Source organism: Aethalodelphis obliquidens, unplaced genomic scaffold (genome assembly GCF_003676395.1).
Source record: "Aethalodelphis obliquidens isolate GAN/ISIS:26980383/991018 unplaced genomic scaffold, ASM367639v1 scaffold1, whole genome shotgun sequence".
Classification (NCBI taxonomy): Eukaryota; Metazoa; Chordata; class Mammalia; order Artiodactyla; family Delphinidae; genus Aethalodelphis; species Aethalodelphis obliquidens.
Window position 1 is genome coordinate 100,150,301 of NW_020837945.1, and position 19,814 is coordinate 100,170,114.

Consider the following 19,814-nt stretch of genomic DNA (forward strand, 5'->3'; position numbering starts at 1 on the left):
TGAGAGAGCAAGATGCACCTACTTGGAGACCTTTTTCCTTTTGTATTTTCATTTTAGTGTACTACTATAATGTGCATCACTAATTCATTCTTTTTACTTAAAACTGCATGTTTTGTTTACACTTTTGCCAATGTGTATTATTTTAGATTATAAACTGATAGAGCTGTCTGTGGCTCTGCTTGTGTTATGCTTAGTAGACAAAAAAACCCAAATATGTATAATTTTATATTAATAATGGTCACTTATTGTAGTTGTATATTCTACATTTCAAACATATATTCCTTTTCTTTCTTTAGATGGCAAGGAAGAAATTTACTGGATTAGAAATCTCTCTGATTGTCCTCTTTGCTATAGTTACAATAATAGCTATTGCCTTAATTGCTGTTTTAGCAACTAAGACACCTGCTGTTGAAGGTAAATAATGTTGAAAATACTTATTATAGTGAGGTTGACATAAAGTTTACTACATAATAATTATGGATTTTGAAAAGTAATCTATATGAGATGAAATGCATGAAGAAAGGTCTCAGGTACGTTACACAATTACTCCAATTTTTTCTATCCATTATATTGCAGGTTTTTCAATGAAGCATCATTTAATTAAGGAATCTATGTCCTTTGATATTAATGGCCTTCCCCATATTGTGTTCCTTAAGAAATAGCAAAGAGGCAAAAGGATCAGGATGTTAATGAACAGTGGAATAATCATCTATAGTTACCAGTGAGGTTCTTCTAACTAGTAGGAAATCTCATTAGTGGGGTTTTGCTCTGGGTTTCAGATACCTGCAGGGAGGCGGGGGGGAAATTTAGGGGGATAATCTCTTTGTCATAGGCTTAATTTTTTATTAAGAAGAGAGACGTTGTATGAGAAAACAGGTAGCAGGAATGAAACAGGCTTGAAACGTTTATCTTTTTTTTCTGAATATTTCTATCCATGTTTCTCCACCTTCTTTCTTCATCTCTAAAACACAATTTTTAAGCACAGTGGGAATATACATTTTGTTTCCTTTTGAATCTACCTCAGGACCTCCTGTAAATGTATTTTGATTCTCTGAAGGAACAGTCAACAGGGCTTTGACAGTTTTAAATATCATTTGGATCTTTCCCTTTTGGTGACTAGGACTTGAATTTGTGGGGTTTATTTAAATGCAAAGTTTATGTTAATTTTCATTATATATACATTTTTGAATACTTTCAATGTATTTGTTACTTGAAAAATTAATTTAAAATGATGTTTTCTTTTATTGACCTTTTTCTTTCCCAGAAGTCAGTGGTTCTACTTCAACCCCTGCTACCATTCACACAACCACTGTGTATCCTGGTTCAGGAAAATGTCCAAGTGTGCTAAATGATCTCATCAATGAGAGAATAAACTGCATTCCAGAACAATTTCCAACACAGGTCTGCAACAAAAGTCTTTAATATTTTTATGAATAGATATATAGTATGATAATTATATTAAGATAATTATTTAATATTGGATCAATTCCATATTTTTAAAACTCTAGCCATTAATTAGGCTGCATTTCTTTTTATTGTATTTATGTATGAACAGATGAGAGATAATGGAAATTACTGAGCTTGCTTTTCTGTACTTCCTTTCAATTCAAATTAACAAGTTAATATTTTCCCATGCTTAACAAGCTATTGTTAAAATATAAATCTTCATGAAATTCTATCCTCTCCAATCTACTTCTTAAAAAAAATGTATAACCTTTGACAATATAGAACATTTGAGAAAGATATCTACATTCTATTAAAGTATTTGTGATGATAACATTAAGAATAGTCTGTGGAAAACTAAGTAACGTTGATTCTTCTAATTTTTAAAAATTATTTATTTTTATTATTTGGTAATTGGGCAGAAGGGGCTCAAATGGAGAAAATTAAGTGTAACTGAATGGATTCACATAACCTTGACTCTCCCTTGGTCTTCATGACTTGCATGGGATTAAAATGTCAATGAGTGAATTTGTGTGTGTGTGTGTGTGTGTGTGTGTGTGTATGTGTGTGTGTGTGTGTATGTATTCCCATTTTGCAATGTCTATATCAAAAGTCACGCATACTTTAGATTCTGTTAGGTAATGACCCTCCAAAATGCTCAGCTCCTATTTGCTCTCATTTGCAATATACATATTTGCATGTGTATGGGTGAACGCGTGTGTGTATGTGTACCTGATGCCATTTTAATTTGATGTTAAAAATAGGAGAGAAGTTAACATGTATACCGTCAGCTGGTGAAAGTGGAGGCTTTTAACATTTTTTTCAAGACAAATAGCCAAGAAGAAAAAGCTCACAAGCATTCAAATTATGAAAACATGTCACACTAATAAATTTAAATATTAAATAGATTTTTGATTATACCATTGTTAACACACAGCAGCACCATGTGACTCAACTTTTACTATAAACATATATAATTTTTCTTCCACTTCATATAAACTTTCCATATAGATCATAAAATTACTGAGAATTTAGTATTTTACTTTATTCATTGGATGTTGCAACAACTGGCACAAACTAGTTTAAATCATATTGAACTACTAATTTTCTGGAAATAACTACCTTAAACATTTTATGTAGACTTAAGTTTAGGGCCATATCTTCATCTTTATAGCCTCACTTGCAACTTGATACATAATTGGTACACAATAAATATTTTAGTTCTTCTGCATTGACTACATGACAACAGAATAGACTGTAATTATCCAGAGGGCAGGAACCTTTAAAATAACATGAGCTTACAATAATGTGTATTGCTATGTAAATTTGATAAATCACAACTCAGAACATCAGTCTCTGATAGGGTGTAATTAATTCAATTCATCAAATATTTATATTTCTTCCAAGTGAAAGGAACAAAAGGATAAATGATATTTTAGCACATTATATATTTGAAGAAATAAGATTTTTTTTAAACATTCACTCAGACATTTATTGGAATGAGTGTATGTTTAAAAAGTAGAGATTGACCCATATGATATCAATACTAACCCCATGATTCCTTTAATAAATGTTTTATCAGACACTTTGTGCAGCTCGAGGTTGCTGCTGGAGGCCATGGAATAATTCTGTTATTCCTTGGTGCTTCTTCGTAGATAACCATGGCTATAATGCTGAGGGAACAACATCAACAAATACTGGTGAGAAGTATTCTATCATGATGATCCAACATATTTTAAGTTGAATGAAAAAAGTACATTTAAAAATTTTCTTTGGAAAGATATCTTAAATAAAATCAAATGGGAAATATGTACACAAAAATGTTCAATTTGGTTTATTAAGGACATTTTTTGCATGATTGTATCTTCCAAATGAAAAAACAAAGTCATTATATGTGACAGGAAAGAAAATTAGAAAATGTGAAAACATTTAATACTTATTAATCTTTGTAAATAAAGTCATAATTCATGCAAACATTTTTTCTTTCTTTAAGGACTTGAAGCCAAATTAAACAGGATACCTTCACCAACACTATTTGGAAATGACATTAACACTGTTCTCCTCACAACTCAAAGTCAGACACCCAAGCGTTTCCGGTTCAAGGTTTGGTCTTTGAGATTTCTAAAGAAAAGTTATTAATAAAACACATTATGAATAGACTTTTCACCCCAACAAGACATTTCCCTCTTAATAAATATTTATTCCAAAGCAAAGAACTAGTTTAGACTCTTTACTCCACTTCTATGAGACAGTCTAGTCAAATATAACATAAGAAATTTTTCTCTGGCAGTAGTTTTTGGAGAATTTAATAATATAGTCAATGTAAAATATTTGGTACAGTGTCCTGAGAATAAACACTCAAAAAACTTTAGTAATTTTTGTTATTCAACTAAAGACTGTGATAAAACATTAGTTTAAAATTTAATTTGAGAAAGATGTTAATTGTTCTATATCAATGTGACACACTCTCTAGTTCTTTTTACTGATATCACTTCTAGTCATGATTTCTTTTTGAATTTTATTTTTTTTTATACATCAGGTTCTTATTAGTTATCTATTTTATACATATTAGGGCATATATGTCAATCCAAATCTCCCAATTCATCCCACCACAACAACCCTCCACTCCCACTTTCCCCCCTTGGTGTCCATACATTTGTTCTCTACATCTGTATCTCTATTTCTGACTTGCACACCGGTTCATCTGTACCGTTTTGCTAGATTACACATATATGCGTTCATATACAGTATTTCTTTTTCTCTTTCTGACTTATTTTACTCTGTATGACAGTCTCTAGGTCCATCCACATCTCTACAAATGACCCAATTTCATTCCTTTTTATGAGAGTAATATTCCATTGTATATATGTACCACATCTTCTTTATCCATTTGTCTGTCGATGGGCATTTAGGTTACTTCCATGACCTGGATGTTGTAAATAGTGCTGCAATGAATATTGGGGTGCATGTGTCTTTTTGAATTATGGTTTTCTCTGGGTATATGCCCAGTAGTGGGATTGCTGGGTCATATGGTAGTTCTATTTTTAGTTTTTTAAGGAACCTCCATACTGTTCTCCATAGTGGCTGTATCAATTTACATTCCCACCAAGAGTGCAAGAGGGTTCCCTTTTCTCCACACCCTCTCCAGCATTTGTTGTTTATAGATTTTCTGATGATGCCCATTCTAAGCGGTGTGAGGTGATACCTCATAGTAGTTTTGATTTGCATTTCTCTAATAATTGGTGATGTTGAGCAGCTTTTCATGTGCCTCTTGGCCGTCTGTATGTCTTCTTTGGAGAAATGTCTGTTTAGATCTTCTGCCCATTTTTTGATTAGATTGTTTTTTATTTTTATTGAGCTGAATGAGCTGTCTATGTATTTTGGAGATTAATCCTTTTTTTGTTGATTCGTTTGCAAAAGTTATCTCCCATTCTGAGGGTTGTCATTATATTTTGTTTATAGTTTCCTTCGCTGTGCAAAAGCTTTTAAGTTTCATGACGTCCCATTTGTTTATTTTTGTTTTTATTTCCACTACTCTAGGAGTTGGATCGAAAAGGATCTTGCTGTGATTTATGTCAAAGAGTGTTCTTCCTATGTTTTCCTCTAAGAGTTTTATAGTGTCCGGTGTTACATTTAGGTCTTTAATCCATTAGGAGTTTATTTTTGTGGATGGTGTTAGGGAGTGTTCTAATTTCATTATTTTACATGTAGCTGTCCAGTCTTCTCAGCACCACTTATTGAAGAGACTGTCTTTTTGCCATTGTATATCCTTGCCTCCGTTGTCATAGATTAGTTGACAATAGGTGCGTGGGTTTATCTCTGGGCTTTCTATCCTTTTCCATTGATCTGTTTTTGTGCCAGTACCATATTGTCTTGATTACCATAGATTTGTGGTATAGTCTGAAGTCAGCGAATCTGACTCCTCTAGGTCTGTTTTTCCCCTCAAGATTCCTTTGGCTATCCAGGATCTTTTGTGTCCATACAAATTTTAAAATTTTCATTTTCTAGATCTGTAAAAAATGCTTTTGGTAATTTGATAGGGATTGCACTGAATCTGTAGATTGCTTTAGGTAGAATAGTCATTTTCACAATATTGATGCTTCCTATCCAAGAACATGGTATGTCTCTCCATCTGTTTGTGTCATCTTTGATTTCTTTCATCAGTGTCTAGTAGTTTTCTGAGTTCAGGTCTTTTACTTCCTTAGGTAGGTTTATTCCTAGGTATTTTACTCATTTTGTTGCAATGATAAATGGAAGTGTTTCCTTAATTTCTCTTTCAGATTTTGCATCATTAGTGTAGAGGAATGCAAGAGATTTCTGTGAATTAATTTTGTATCTTGCAACTTTATAAAATTCATTGATTAGCTCTAGCAGTTTTCTGGTGGCATCTTTAGGATTATCTATGTATAGTATCATGTCATCTGCAAACAGTGACAGTTTTACTTCTTTTCCAATTTTTATTCCTTTTGTTTCTTTTTCTTCTCTGAATGCCGTGGCTAGGACTTCCAAAACTATGTTGAATAATAGTGGTGAAAATGGACATCCTTGTCTGGTTCCTGATCTTAGGGGAAATGCTTTCAGTTTTTCACCATTGAGAATGATGTTTGCTGTGGATTTGTCGTATATGGCCTTTATTATGTTGAGTTAGATTCCCTCTATGCCCACTTTCTGGAGGGTTTTTATCATAAATGGGTGTTGAATTTTGTCGAAAGCTTTCTCTGCATCTACTGAGATGATCATATGTTTTTTATTCTTCAGTTTGTTAATATGGTGTATCACATTGATTGATTTGTGTATATTGAAGAATCCTTTCATCTTTGGGAAAAATCCCACTTGATGTGGTGTATGACACTTTTAAGGAGTTGTATTCTGTTTGCTAGTATTTTGCTGAGTATTTTTGCATTTATATTCATCAGTGATATTGGCGTGTCATTTTCTTTCTGTGTAGTATCTTTGTCTGGTTTTGGTATCAGGGTGATGGTGGCCTTGTAGAATGAGTTTGGGAGTGTTCCTTCCTCTGCAATTTTTTGGAAGAGCTTGAGAAAGATGGGTGTTAGCTCTTCTCTAAATGTTTGATAGATTTCACTTTAACCATCTGGTCCTGGACTTTTGTTTGTTGGAAGATTTTAATCACAGTTCAAATTTCAGTGCTTGTGATTGGTCTGCTCGTATTTTCTATTTCTTCCTGGTTCAGTCTTGGAAGCTTATAGCTGTCTAAGAATTTGTCCTTTTCTTCCAGGTTGTCCATTTTATTGGCATAAATTTGCTTGTGGTCATCTCTTATGATGTTTGTATTTCTGCGGTGTCCATTGTAACTTTTCCTTTTCATTTCTAATTTTATTGATTTGGGTCCTCTCCCTCTTTTTCTTGATGAGTCTGGCTAAAGGTTTATCAATTTTGTTTATCATCTCAAAGAACCAGCTTTTAGTTGTATTGATTTTTGCTATTGTTTTCTTTGTTTCTATTTCATTTATTTCTGCTCTGATATTTGTGATTTCTTTCCTTCTACTAACTTTGGGTATTGTTTGGTCTTCCTTCTCTAGTCCCTTTAGGTTTAGGTTAGACTGAGATTTTTCTTGTTTTTTGAGGTAGGATTGTATTGCCATATACTTCCCTCTTAGAACTGCTTTTGCTGCATCCCATGGGTTTTGGATCATCGTTTTTTCATTGTCATTTGTCTCTAGATATATTTTGATTTCCTCTTTGGTTTCTCCAGTGATCTCTTGGTTATTTATCCACATATTGTTTAGCCTCCATGTGTTTTTGTTTTTTATGTTTTAGTCCCTGTAATTGATTTCTAATCCCATAGCATTGTTGTCAGAAAACATGCTTGATATAATTTCAATTTTCTTAAATTTACTGAGGCTTGATTTGTGACCCAAGATGTGATCTATCCTGGAGAATGTTCCATGTGCACTTGAGAAGAAAGTGCAATCTTCTGATTTTGGATGGAATGTCCTATAAATATCAATTAAATCTATCTGGTCTATTGTGTCATTTAAAGCTTGTGTTTCCTTATTAATTTTCTGTCTGGATGATCTGTCCATTGGTGTAAGTGAGGTGTTAAAGTCCCCCACTATTTTTGTGTTATTGCCAATTCCCTCTTTTATAGCTGTTATTTATTGAGGTGCTGCTATGTTGGGTGCATATGTATTTATAATTGTTACGTCTTCTTCTTGGATTGAACCCTTGATCATTATGTAGTGTCCTTCCTTTTCTCTTCTAACATTCTCTATTTTAAAGTCTATTTTATCTGATATAAGTATTTCTACTCCTTTTGATTTCCGTTTGCATGGAATATTTTTCCAACCCCTCACTTTCATTCTGTATGTGTCTCTAGGTCTGAAGTGGGTCTCTTGTAGACAGCATATATATTTGTCTTCTTTTTGTATCCTTTCAGTGAATCTGTGTCTTTTGGTTAGAGCATTTAATCCATATATTTTAAGGTAATTATCAATATGTATGTTCCTGTTACCATTTTCTTAATTGTTTTGGGTTTGTTTTGTAGGTCCTTTTCTTCTCTTGTGTTTCCCAGTTAGAAAAGTTCCTTTAACATTTGTTGTAGAGCTGGTTTGGTGGTGCTGAATTCTCTTAGCTTTTGCTTGTCTGTAAAGCTTTGATATCTCCATCGAATCTGAATGAGATCCTTGCCGGGTAGAGTAATCTTGGTTGCAGTTTCTTTCCTTTAGAAAGAAAATAGTTTTTCTTTCCTTTCATCATTAAAATATATCATGCCACTCCGTTCTGGCTTGTAGAGTTTCTGCTAAGATATTAGCTGTTAACCTTATGGGATTTCCCTTGTATCTTGTCATTTTTCCCTTGTTGCTTTTAATAGTTTTTCTTTTCCTTTAATTTTTGTCAATTTCATTACCATGTGTCTCGGCTCGTTTCTCCTTGGGTTTATCCTGCCTGGGACACTCTGCACTTCCTGGACTTGGGTGGCCATTTCCTTTCCCACGTTAGGGAAGTTTTTGACAATAATCTCTTCAAATATTTTCTCGGGTCCTTTCTCTCTTCTCCTTCTGGGACCCCTATATTGCAAGTGTTGGTGCATTATATATTGTCCCAGATGTCTCTTAGGCTCTCTTCATTTCTTTTCATTCTTTTATCTCTATTCTGTTCCATGGCAGTGAAGCCTACCATTCTGCCTTCCAGGTAACTTATCCATTCTTCTGCCTCAGTTATTCTGCTATTGATTCCTTCTAGTGTATTTTTCATTTCAGTTATTGTATTGATCATCTATGTCTGTTTGTTCTTTAATTCCTCTAGGTCTTTGTTAAACATTTCTTGCACCTTCTCAATCTTTGCCTCCATTCTTTTTCCAAGGTCCTGGATCATCTTCCCTATCACTATTCTGAATTCTTTTTCTGGAAGGTTGCTTATCTCCACTTTATTTAGCATTTTTCTGGTTTTTATCTTGTTCCTTCATCTGGTACATAGTCCTCTGCCTTTTCATTTTGTTTCTCTTTCTGTGAATGTGGTTTTCCTTCCACAGGTGGCAGGATTGTAGTTCTTTTTGTTTCTTCTGTCTGCCTTCTGGTGGATGAGGTCATCTAAGAGGCTTGTGCAAGCTTCCTGATGGGAGGGACTGGTGGTGGGTAGAGCTAGGTTTTACTCTGGTCAGCAGAGTTCAGTAAAACTTTAATCCACTTGTCTGCTGGTAGGTGGGGCTGAGTTACCTCCCTGTTGGTTGTTTGGCCTGAGGTGACTGAGCACTGGAGGCTACAGGCTCTTTGGTGGGGCTAATGGCAGACTCTGGGAGGGCTCATGCCAAGGAGTACTTCCCAGAACTTCTGCTGCCAGTGTCCTTGTCCCCATGGTGAGCTACAGCCACCCCCCGCCTCTGCAGGAGACCCTCCAAACCAGCAGGTAGGTCTGGTTCAGTCTCCTATGGGGTCACTGCTCCTTTCTCCTGGGTCCTTATATGCACACTACTTTGTTTGTGCCCTCCAAGAGTAGAGTTTCTGTTTCCCTCAGTCCTGTTGAAGTTCTGCAATCAAATCCCACTAGCCTTCAAAGTCTGATTCTCTGGGAATTCCTCATCACATTGCCAGACCCCTAGGCTCAGGAGCCTGATGTGGGGCTCAGAACCTTCACTCTAGTGGGTAGACTTCTGTGGTATAATTGTTCTCCAGTTTGTGAGTCACCCACCCAGTGCTTATGGGATATGATTTTTATTGTAATTGTACCCCTCCTTCCATCTCACTGAGGCTTCTCCTTTGTCTTTGGATGTCAGGTATTTTTTTGGTGAGTTCCAATGTCTTCCTGCTGATGACTGTTCATTAATTAGTTGTGATTCCAGTGTTCTCACAAGAGGGAGTGCTGTAGTCATGATTGTAAAGAAATTAATTTCTGCTATTATTTTACCAAGTAGCTTATTAGTATCGTCTTTTGGATTTGGCAGTGAAAACACTATATCCTTTGTACATTACCTTTTAGCCACAATTTCACAAAAATTAAGATTTTATTTTAAACAAAATTCAAAATTCTTGCAGGAGTTTTAAGCAGGTGATCACTGAAATGTAACAAGGATAACTAAATTACAAAATCCCAGTATTCAAGAATCAATATGTAGTAATACTATCATTTTTTTATATTGGTCAATAAAAATTTTTATTTGATTTAGTACCATTATGACCAACTACTTCTATTAATTCTTTTACAATTTATTCTGTACATATCCATTCAGCAATATTAAAGTTAAGTTTATGACTAGATTAATAGCTCATCTATAAAATTATTAAATTTATTATTTCGTGTTTAGAACTCGCATTTAATACTTAGTTCAGAATTGAAAAATTAAGTAATAGTTTTGAATCAAATAATGCTAATTTTTCAAAATCTTTGCAGATTACTGATCCAAATAATAGAAGATATGAAGTTCCTCATCAGTTTGTAAAAGAATTTAGTGGAACTGCAGCTTCTGATACATTGTATGATGTGAAGGTTATAGACAATCCATTTAGCATTAAAGTTTATAGAAAAAGCAATGATAGACTTTTGTAAGTAATTATTTTATATTAATAAAAGATTAAATAATTGATCACTTTTATTATATTATCATAGAATTATGAAAGTCTTAATTTTAGGACATTTTCAGAAAGATTAAATTTCCTTCCAAAAGAGGGTGGGTATACATGTTTTAAAGATTATAATGTTAAAGGGATTTTAATTTCTCATGGAAGAAAGGAACAAGAACATGAATGAAAGTATAGAAATAGGGCCAACCAAAGTTGAAGGTGAAGAGCATCACTGATACAATCTAAGCCTTGTTTATATTTTTGCATACTTAAAACTCCTGTTGTGTCTTTTCCCCAGTATTTATCATATTCTGTTGTCAATTTGTAGCGTCAAATAGTTACTAAGCAGAGAGTGATGAATTTCCATAGTACAATTAGAGGATTTTTCATATATATGTATGAAATTAAATTGAGTATATATTAACATATAATAAATTTAAATTACTATACATATATTAATTTAAATATTACCTGAATGCCTTCATTATAAATGTATTTTGAGGGATACTTGTTGCAAAGAATTTAATAACTTTCAAGATTATAGCTCTTGAATCTCCAAGAAAGGTTAATTAAACAATTGTCAAGACTGAATCTCAGCAATTATTTTCTGTAAATATATTTTAATAACTTGTGATTGAGTTTATGTTAAATCACAAAAGAAATGCTGTTTAACATTTCTCATAGTATATATTTGATATGCATAAAACATATAACCTTTCTGTTTTTGGAAAAATAATTTTGAACTTAATTTTAATATATATATTAGAGGTGCAGAAACCAGTATAGTACTGTATTTTAAAACTCTGTCTCTATAGCAAAGCAGAACTATGTCTGAAATTTGGCTCTGCTGCCTAACCTTGAAAACATGAATAAATTTGTCCAATTTGTGTCATTTGTGAAATGAAATTTATAATGGTAGTTATGCTTTAGGATTTTGGTGAAGATAAAAGGAGAGAATGCATGTGAAGAATCATATTGATGATGATGAAACAAATTGTGTTGATGGAATTAACAAGTTCTGGTAATGGTATAAAATTCATGTGTTACTAAGAATTGATCACAGCTAAAGACTGACATATTTAAAATGAAATATTCTGGATGATAATATAGACCTGTATTTAGTAGACATTTTATATGTTTCTAGCTCATTTATTTATTTATTTCATACTACAGGTTTGACACCAGCATTGGTCCACTGGTATACTCTGACCAGTATTTACAGATCTCAGCCAGACTTTCCAGTGAATATATTTATGGTATTGGGGAACATATTCATAAGAGATTTCGTCATGATTTATATTGGAAAACATGGCCAATTTTTACTCGGGATCAACTTCCTGGTGATGTAAGCTACTCTCTTTCTTGTTATAGATAAAATAGGTATATTTGAGGATAATTTTAGCCTATTTGAAACCATCATTTATTTGATGTCAGTGATACACATTCCAGAAGCTTGTTTACTTTAGGGGTGAGGATTGATATCAAAGTCCTAAAATAAATAAGTGACCAACTGATTTTATGAATATTTAAAAAGATATTTCCAATTTATGAATGTTTTCTTTTGATTTTCACTTTTATACTTTATCATTCCACTCTTGTACTTAAACCTATCCAGGGTTAGTTATTGCACAAGAATAATTCCAAACACCTTGTTCTACATGGCTTCATATGATATAGTGTCTGCCTGTCTATTGAACATCATGTCCTGCATCTATACCCACTTTTTCCTTTACCATAACATATGATCATCTTTCTTAAGTTCACATATTTTCACAAGAGGTTGGTTCTCTTTGTACGTGCTAAACTTTGAAGTTCTTTATCATTTATACAATTCATTGATAGTTCGGTTGGTTTCACCTCATAATAACTTTTCCCAAACTCCTCCATGCAGAATTAATCTTTACTTTCTAACCCTTTATTCATATTTTAATATGATAACCATCACAGTGTATTATTTGTATATACATTTGTCTGTACTTCTAGAATATGTGACTCTTCAGGACAAAGACCATACCATTAAAAACAACCTCTTTTTTTATTCATTCATGATTGCTTTGAGTCAAATGTTAATGATTTTTAAAATGCTGATGCTCTTTCATTCCTCAAAATGAATGTGAGTTATTGTTTTAAAGACCCTCATTTCATACAAAAATATTAATAAATTTTGCCAATCTTTGTTTACAGCATCACTGTCTATAATAAACACCAGGCTAATAAATACCTCATAGCTATTTTCATACATCTTTCCTTTGAACTTCCATACCCAATCAGTCAAGAAGCCTTTCTTCTTTCACTTTTTAAGTTCATTTCCAATTTTCCTCCACCACTTCATCTACTCATCAGCTCTCAACCACTGTACTGCAAAAGTTCTATGAGGGTGGACATCATTTTGGAATTCCCTGCAATACCTTGGGCATACATGAGACATAATGGATAAGCATGCTATTACCCTATCACAGACAGCTTTATTTTTAAATTGAAGTATAGTTGATTAATATCTTATTAAAACTCATTTAATCATAATAAAACATAAAGGAAAGTAAACTATTAATAGTATAATATATAGTTATATATTTATATCTTAATGTATTAATAATTAAAATATGTTCAATGTTTTTTGTGCTACAATATTTCATATGGCACTTATATAGAGAAAATTGTTATAGGAGTATGGGAGTAAGTTAAATATGAAGAGTAAATTATAAGAATAAATTGGAATCCATAAAGTCCATTTTCAGTGTATAATCTTTTTATTTTAAATAAATTTATGCCTTATAGAATAATAATAATTTATATGGCCATCAAACATTCTTCATGTGCATTGAAGATACTTCTGGAAAGTCATTTGGTGTTTTCTTAATGAACAGCAATGCAATGGGTAAGAGTAATTTATCTGATAATATATTTAAATGAGACTTGAAATGTTTTAATTGCTTTCTTTATTCCAATCATAGGTATTGTATACCAGAGTAAACTTTGTTGTTACTGATTTAGAAGGTGAAATTATTATAAGCATGTTTTGTAGTTAGTGAGACATGGATTTTTGCATATCTGTGCTTCTGTCTGGGGGAAAGTATGCTGTATTGTGATATTCAGGCACTTCATTTTCCCTGCAGAGGAACACTGAACACATCCATACAAATGAATATTCCCATTCACATAGCCTCATTTGTTAAGATAAGTTAATATGTCACTCCAGATAAAAAAGAGAAAGGTCTATATGGGTATAAAAAGAAGGAAGAATGATTTTTTTTTTAAGTTTATCATAATTCAAGTAGTGTAGAACCTTTTGTTTTTTAATGTTGTGAATAATGCAATACCTCAATTGGATAGGTGAATCAGTGATAGTAAAAACTACAAAAATTCAAGCAAGAGCTGTATACCATATGGTTATACAGACAATTACTATGTCTTGCATATAGACAAATTAAAAACCTATGTAGTTTTTTTCTTAGAAATCAACATGTGATAATATGATCTTTCACAGAATCTTCAATTAAAATAACTAATTGAAATGCAATTTTGAAAAGAAATCTTTTTGTTGTAAAAAGATGGATCCTCTATCCCCTGCTAAGCAGTTTCTAGAGGAGCTTTTGCCAACATCTGTAAAAGGCAGCTCTGGAATATCCTGTCTTAAACCTCATGTATGGTGGCATTCCATTTTTCTCCTATATTCTTATCTTCAATACCTTATCTTAATCATTTAAAAAAACTGTAAAACTATGTGATTAATACAAAGTACTTTAAATAGACATTGCAATTATTTTATCATATGTACATGTTTACTATTTACATATGCTTCTCCAATTTTTGTTTTGTAGAGATTTTCATCCAGCCTACTCCAATAGTAACTTACAGAGTTACAGGTGGCATTCTGGACTTTTACATTTTTCTAGGAGATACTCCAGAACAAGTAGTTCAACAGTATCAAGAGGTGTGTTTCAGGTTTATTTTATAAATTTTTTTCTACCATACTTTCAAACATGTCTACATATTAAAATGATTTTAGCTAAGATATTTGAGGCCTCTTAGCTAAATATATTTTTAAACTGTACCATTTTTCAGATATGAGAAAGTGGTTTTTATTTTTGTTTTTGTTATACAGTGAGACACCTAGGTATATTTAGATGTCTACATTTCAGATATCAAGTTTTTTCTTGCTTCTAGGTAGGTGAGTTCAGTAGTTGGATTCCTTTGAGATGTTGCATATTAAATCTTTACTTATTCATGACCTTCTTTGGTGGGATAAAACAAAAGGAAGTATCTTATCTTCAAGTCTGAGGATACATAATGGACATATAGGTCATACATCCCTTTGATAAGAATCTTAGAGGCAAGTGAGTTATGAGAAAGCCTAGTGAAACTTGCTGTTAATGTACCATAGGTAAATTCCAGGAAAATTGGCTCTGACACTCAGGCTTAGAAGGACAGATATTGAAACATAGTCTGAAGTCTTAACTTCTTGAGGTTATGTCTAAACAACTCTCATTTACCTGTTAAATAGCATCTTAGTGTACCTGAGCCCAAGATGGACCTTAGAAAGTTGAGGAATCCAAGGCTTATTTTGAGCCTAATTCTAGACGTTTCTCCCATGTAAATTGTTCTCCTGTGACTGTTAGTGTATATAATTTCTGGTGTTATGAAAAATCATTTTTATAGATACAAGATTTAAGAATAGTGCCTATTTATAACATCTTGTTTTATTGATAAATCTCTTGATATATAAGTCCCATTTTCAAAATGATCTCAAAAGAGAAGCAATTACTATCAAAAACTTTAGTTAGAATTTAAAAACCTGAAATAAGTGTAGGTAGAGTTTTACACAATTGAGTAATTTACAATGTCTAGCAATTCCCAAATTGCTGTTCATAAATGTGAATTTCAGAAAGGCAACAAGATTTACAGTCTCTATAATATGAAATCATGGTTATTATATACAGTTATCACACCATCAAAAGAGGGGACAGCACATTTTTGTAAGAATTTGATATTTTATTTGTGAAGTATTAGTTGGGATAGTTGTCTATTACATACTGGGTAAAGTCTGTGGTCAGCAGTAGTTGAGTTTGAGTCATGTTTGACATGAGAATGCAGCATTCATGTGATATAGCAGTCCACTTGCATACATCATTTTATGGGCAGACTTGTAGAAGCTTGAATTTAAAGAATAAGATAAATGACTTGTATAGAATATAGCACTATTAATCACTGCTGCATTTCAATGGGGCTCAAATTATGTAGAGAGAAGCAAAAGAAACTACTTCTTGTTTGAAGAAAAACAAATTATCCTCTCTGTATAAATTAATACATTAGTGGTCCCAGTATGTCAACATTTAAAACATAATGCATTTGAATGACTAGATCGTTTCATAAGGTTTAAAGATAATATATACATATGAGGTATAAGATGAATAGTACATAAATTAATATAATATATAATAAAATATGTTTTATACACTTCTATGAAAATAAATTATGTGATACATATAATACATACACACACACAGAAATTTTAATCACATGTCCAAATCTTTAAAGAAGTTCAATGGAACATAAGGTGTTTATGAATAGAGTTTAAACATACTGAGTTTTGGGGGATTTTTATTTGATACCAAGTTTTTAAAAATTAATTTAATGCTTAAATTGAATAGAATACAATAACCTGAGTATATTTTTTTATTTTTACATAGCACTTTTTTTTAACATCTTTATTGGAGTATAATTGCTTTACAATAGTGTGTTAGTTTCTGCTTTATAACAAAGTGAATCAGTTATACATACACATATATCCCCATATCTCTTCCCTCTTGCGTCTCCCTCCCTCCCACCCTCACTATCCCACCTCTCTAGGTGGTCACAAAGCACCAAGCTGATCTCCCTGTGCTATGCGGTTGCTTCCCCCTAGCTATCTATTTTACATTTGGTAGTGTATATATGTCCATGCCACTCTCTCACTTTGTCCTAGCTTACCCTTCCCCCTCCCCATATCCTCAAGTTCATTCCCAGGTAGGTCTGCGTCTTTACTCCCGTCTTGCCCATAGCACTTTTTAGACATATATGATGAAGAAATCATGGATCCAAAAAAAATGTATATTACATAAAGATACATATATATAAACATATATATATATAAATACCTAAACCAAAGAAAACCCATCATGCCAAATAAGATATTTGTCTTAATGTAACCTAATACTTAGTTTTTGGTGAAAAAACTTAATATCAATTGCACTCATCTTTCCATGTGCAAAATCCTGTGCTCTGTTGTGATGAGGCACTGGTGCTCTGTTGTGAGTTTGCAGTGAGCCTGCTTGGGCCACCAGAGAGTGGGAGGAGAAGGGCCCATTTGGTCCTTGGTGGAGGGAAGAAACCGATGTCCTACATGGGAATATAAGTACCTTATGAAATAACTGCCTGGCATCCTCGTAGAAATATATTTTATTAATATTTTTGCAAACTCAGAGAGAAATAAGTGCCAAAATGCAAGGGAATAGAAATTGTATACTTTTAAACGTCATTTTTTTCTTATGTGATGATCATTCATTTTGTTGTTACAAGAAGTGGGAGTATGGTGGGACAATTTTCTTTTTCTCAAATCTCTTTAATGCTATTATTTTATTCTCTTTTTTAACTTTCCACGCAGGGCAAAATATACTTTTGTAGATGCTACTTTTTTAAGTGCTACCTTTCTGATTTTTTAACACAAAATTAACAAAAGATGAGTGACAGAACATAAACTTGCTAAGTGTTTCATAACAAAATTCTAAGAGAATATCCAGGACACATTTAGAATGCAGACACAAAATCTTTGTTTAAAATATATAGTTAAACTCAAATCAATATTAGAGATGTAACAATAAGAAGCATATTAATATTTGTTGCTAATATTCGTTATTGAGACTAATTAAATATCCATTTACTTCAAGCTCATTGGACGACCAACAATGCCAGCATATTGGAGTCTTGGATTCCAACTTAGTCGCTGGAATTATAAGTCACTTGATGTAGTGAAAGAAGTGGTACGAAGAAATCGGGAAGCTGGCATACCATTTGTAAGTAGAATGAAGGGTTTGTGGGAATATATTTCAAGTTAAATGTTGTCATATAATAATAAGTGTAGGAAATTGCCAGGATTATCATATATACCATATAGATATAAATATAAATTATTAAGCTGCTTTTTTAATGATAAAGTACACATTATGTCCATATGCAATGTATAGGCCTACCTGAATTTTGAGAACTGATTATGAGTTATAATACACTAGAACACATGTTGAAGTGTGAACAAAATTATAGTCAGTTTTTTAAATATACTTTATTTTTAGAGCTTATATACTTTTTAATGTAATAAAATTTTAATGTATTTTATGTAATGTGCAGTTTTGTTTTTTATACAAAGAACCCATATATGTACATATACATATATATGTATATATATTGACCTAATACATACCCAGTGATCATAACTGAAACAAATGTGAATAATCATTTAATGCTTTTGTACTTTAGAATTAGAAAAACTAGTTTTATAAGCAATATCATTCTGTCTTTAGTGAAATAAAAGATATCTAAGTTCATTTACTTTTTTTTTTTTTTTTTTTTGCGGTATGCGGGCCTCTCACTGTTGTGGCCTCTCCCGTTGTGGAGCACAGGCTCCGGACGTGCAGGCTCAGTGGCCATGGCTCACGGGCCTAGCTGCTTCATGGCATGTGGGGTCTTCCCAGACCGGGGCATGAACCCGTGTCCCCTGCATCGGCAGGCGGACTCTCAACCACTGCTCCACCAGGGAAGCCCTAAGTTCATTTACTTTTTAATCATTATATTTATAATATAAATTCTTTGGACTTAAAGATTGAGGTGATTAGAGGCTTCTTTCAGTACTGTTTATTGAAATATACTCTGCTAATTTTCAGGATACACAGGTCACTGATATTGACTATATGGAAGACAAGAAAGACTTTACTTATGATCAAGTTGCATTTAATGGCCTCCCTGAATTTGTTCAAGATTTGCATGACCATGGGCAGAAATATGTCATCATCTTGGTAATAACTGATTATATATATTAATTTTTCCTATTTACACCTTTGTAAATTAATGGATTTTCTATAGTTTCTTTTCTCAATTATTAGGACCCTGCAATTTCCATAGAGAAACGTGCCAATGGAGCAGCATATGAAACCTATGAAAGGGGAACTGCACAAAATGTGTGGGTAAATGAGTCAGATGGGACTACAGCAATTATTGGAGAGGTAAAGCATGATATTCATTAAGTTTGTGTTGCTCAGATTTTCTGTTGTGCAACATCAAAGTGTTTCTGAGTGTGTGTGTGTGTGTGTGAGTTTGTATGTGTGTGTGTGTGGTTTTATTTCCTTTCAAATCTGGATTTGATATTTAACTGCATAGAGAAATTTTAGAGGAAATATTTCAATTATCTCTAAAACAGTTTTTGTAGAAAGATAATTTTCAGTGACATAAAAAAAACTAATGGTAAAAAATATGATAAATTATTTGGATTATTGTAAAATTCTGATCATTTGATGTAAAATAATTGTATGTATAAACTGAGTACTTAAATGCTGGGTAATAAGATTTATAGTGTACATCTTCACAGTGAAATCATAAGATAGCTATGATTAAAATTATTACTTTACATGTGGAAAAAAGTGAATTTGAGAGAGGTAAGGTAACTTTCCTCATGTCAGAGAATTAATAAGGAGCAGTGTCAGGAAACAGCCTAGCTCCAAAAGGCATAATTTTTAACCAGGACAAATATTCTTTTGGAGACAACTTTATAAGACATATCAAAAACTCATATCAGATAAAATAGACTTTAAAATAAAGAATGTTACAAGAGACAAGAAAGGACACTACATAATGATCAAGGGATCAATCCAAGAAGAAGATACAACAATTATAAATATATATGCACCCAACATAGGAGCACCTCAATACATAAGGGAACTGCTAACAGCTATAAAACAGGAAATCGACAGTAACACAGTAATAGTGGGGGACTTTAACACCTCACTTACACGAATGGACAGATCATCCAAAATGAAAATAAACAAGGAAACAGAAGCTTTAAATGACACAATAGACCAGATAGATTTAATTGATATTTATAGGACATTCCATCACAAAGCAGCAGATTACACTTTCTTCTCAAGGACACATGGAACATTCTCCAGGATAGATCACATCTTGGGTCACAAATCAAGCCTAAGTAAATTTAAGAAAATTGAAATCAAACCAAGGATCTTTTCTGACCACAACGCTGATTTCCCTGAAATCAATTACAGGGAAAAAAACGTAAAAAACACAAACACATGGAGGCTAAACAATACG

General features: G+C 32.7%; 1 protein-coding gene across 1 annotated transcript in view; it reads left to right on the plus strand.

Annotated features, from left to right (window-relative positions):
- The first annotated feature begins 296 nt into the window (after positions 1–296).
- The window catches only part of SI (sucrase-isomaltase), a 96,523-nt gene continuing 77,005 nt past the window's right edge, over positions 297–19,814 (plus strand). The window contains exons 1-11 of the mRNA XM_027113432.1: positions 297–414; positions 1,265–1,401; positions 3,026–3,143; positions 3,437–3,546; positions 10,294–10,445; positions 11,637–11,808; positions 13,242–13,341; positions 14,285–14,397; positions 17,390–17,515; positions 18,380–18,511; positions 18,599–18,718. Coding sequence (XP_026969233.1) covers positions 297–414; positions 1,265–1,401; positions 3,026–3,143; positions 3,437–3,546; positions 10,294–10,445; positions 11,637–11,808; positions 13,242–13,341; positions 14,285–14,397; positions 17,390–17,515; positions 18,380–18,511; positions 18,599–18,718 — 1,398 coding nt within the window. The remainder of the gene's footprint in view (positions 415–1,264; positions 1,402–3,025; positions 3,144–3,436; positions 3,547–10,293; positions 10,446–11,636; positions 11,809–13,241; positions 13,342–14,284; positions 14,398–17,389; positions 17,516–18,379; positions 18,512–18,598; positions 18,719–19,814) is intronic.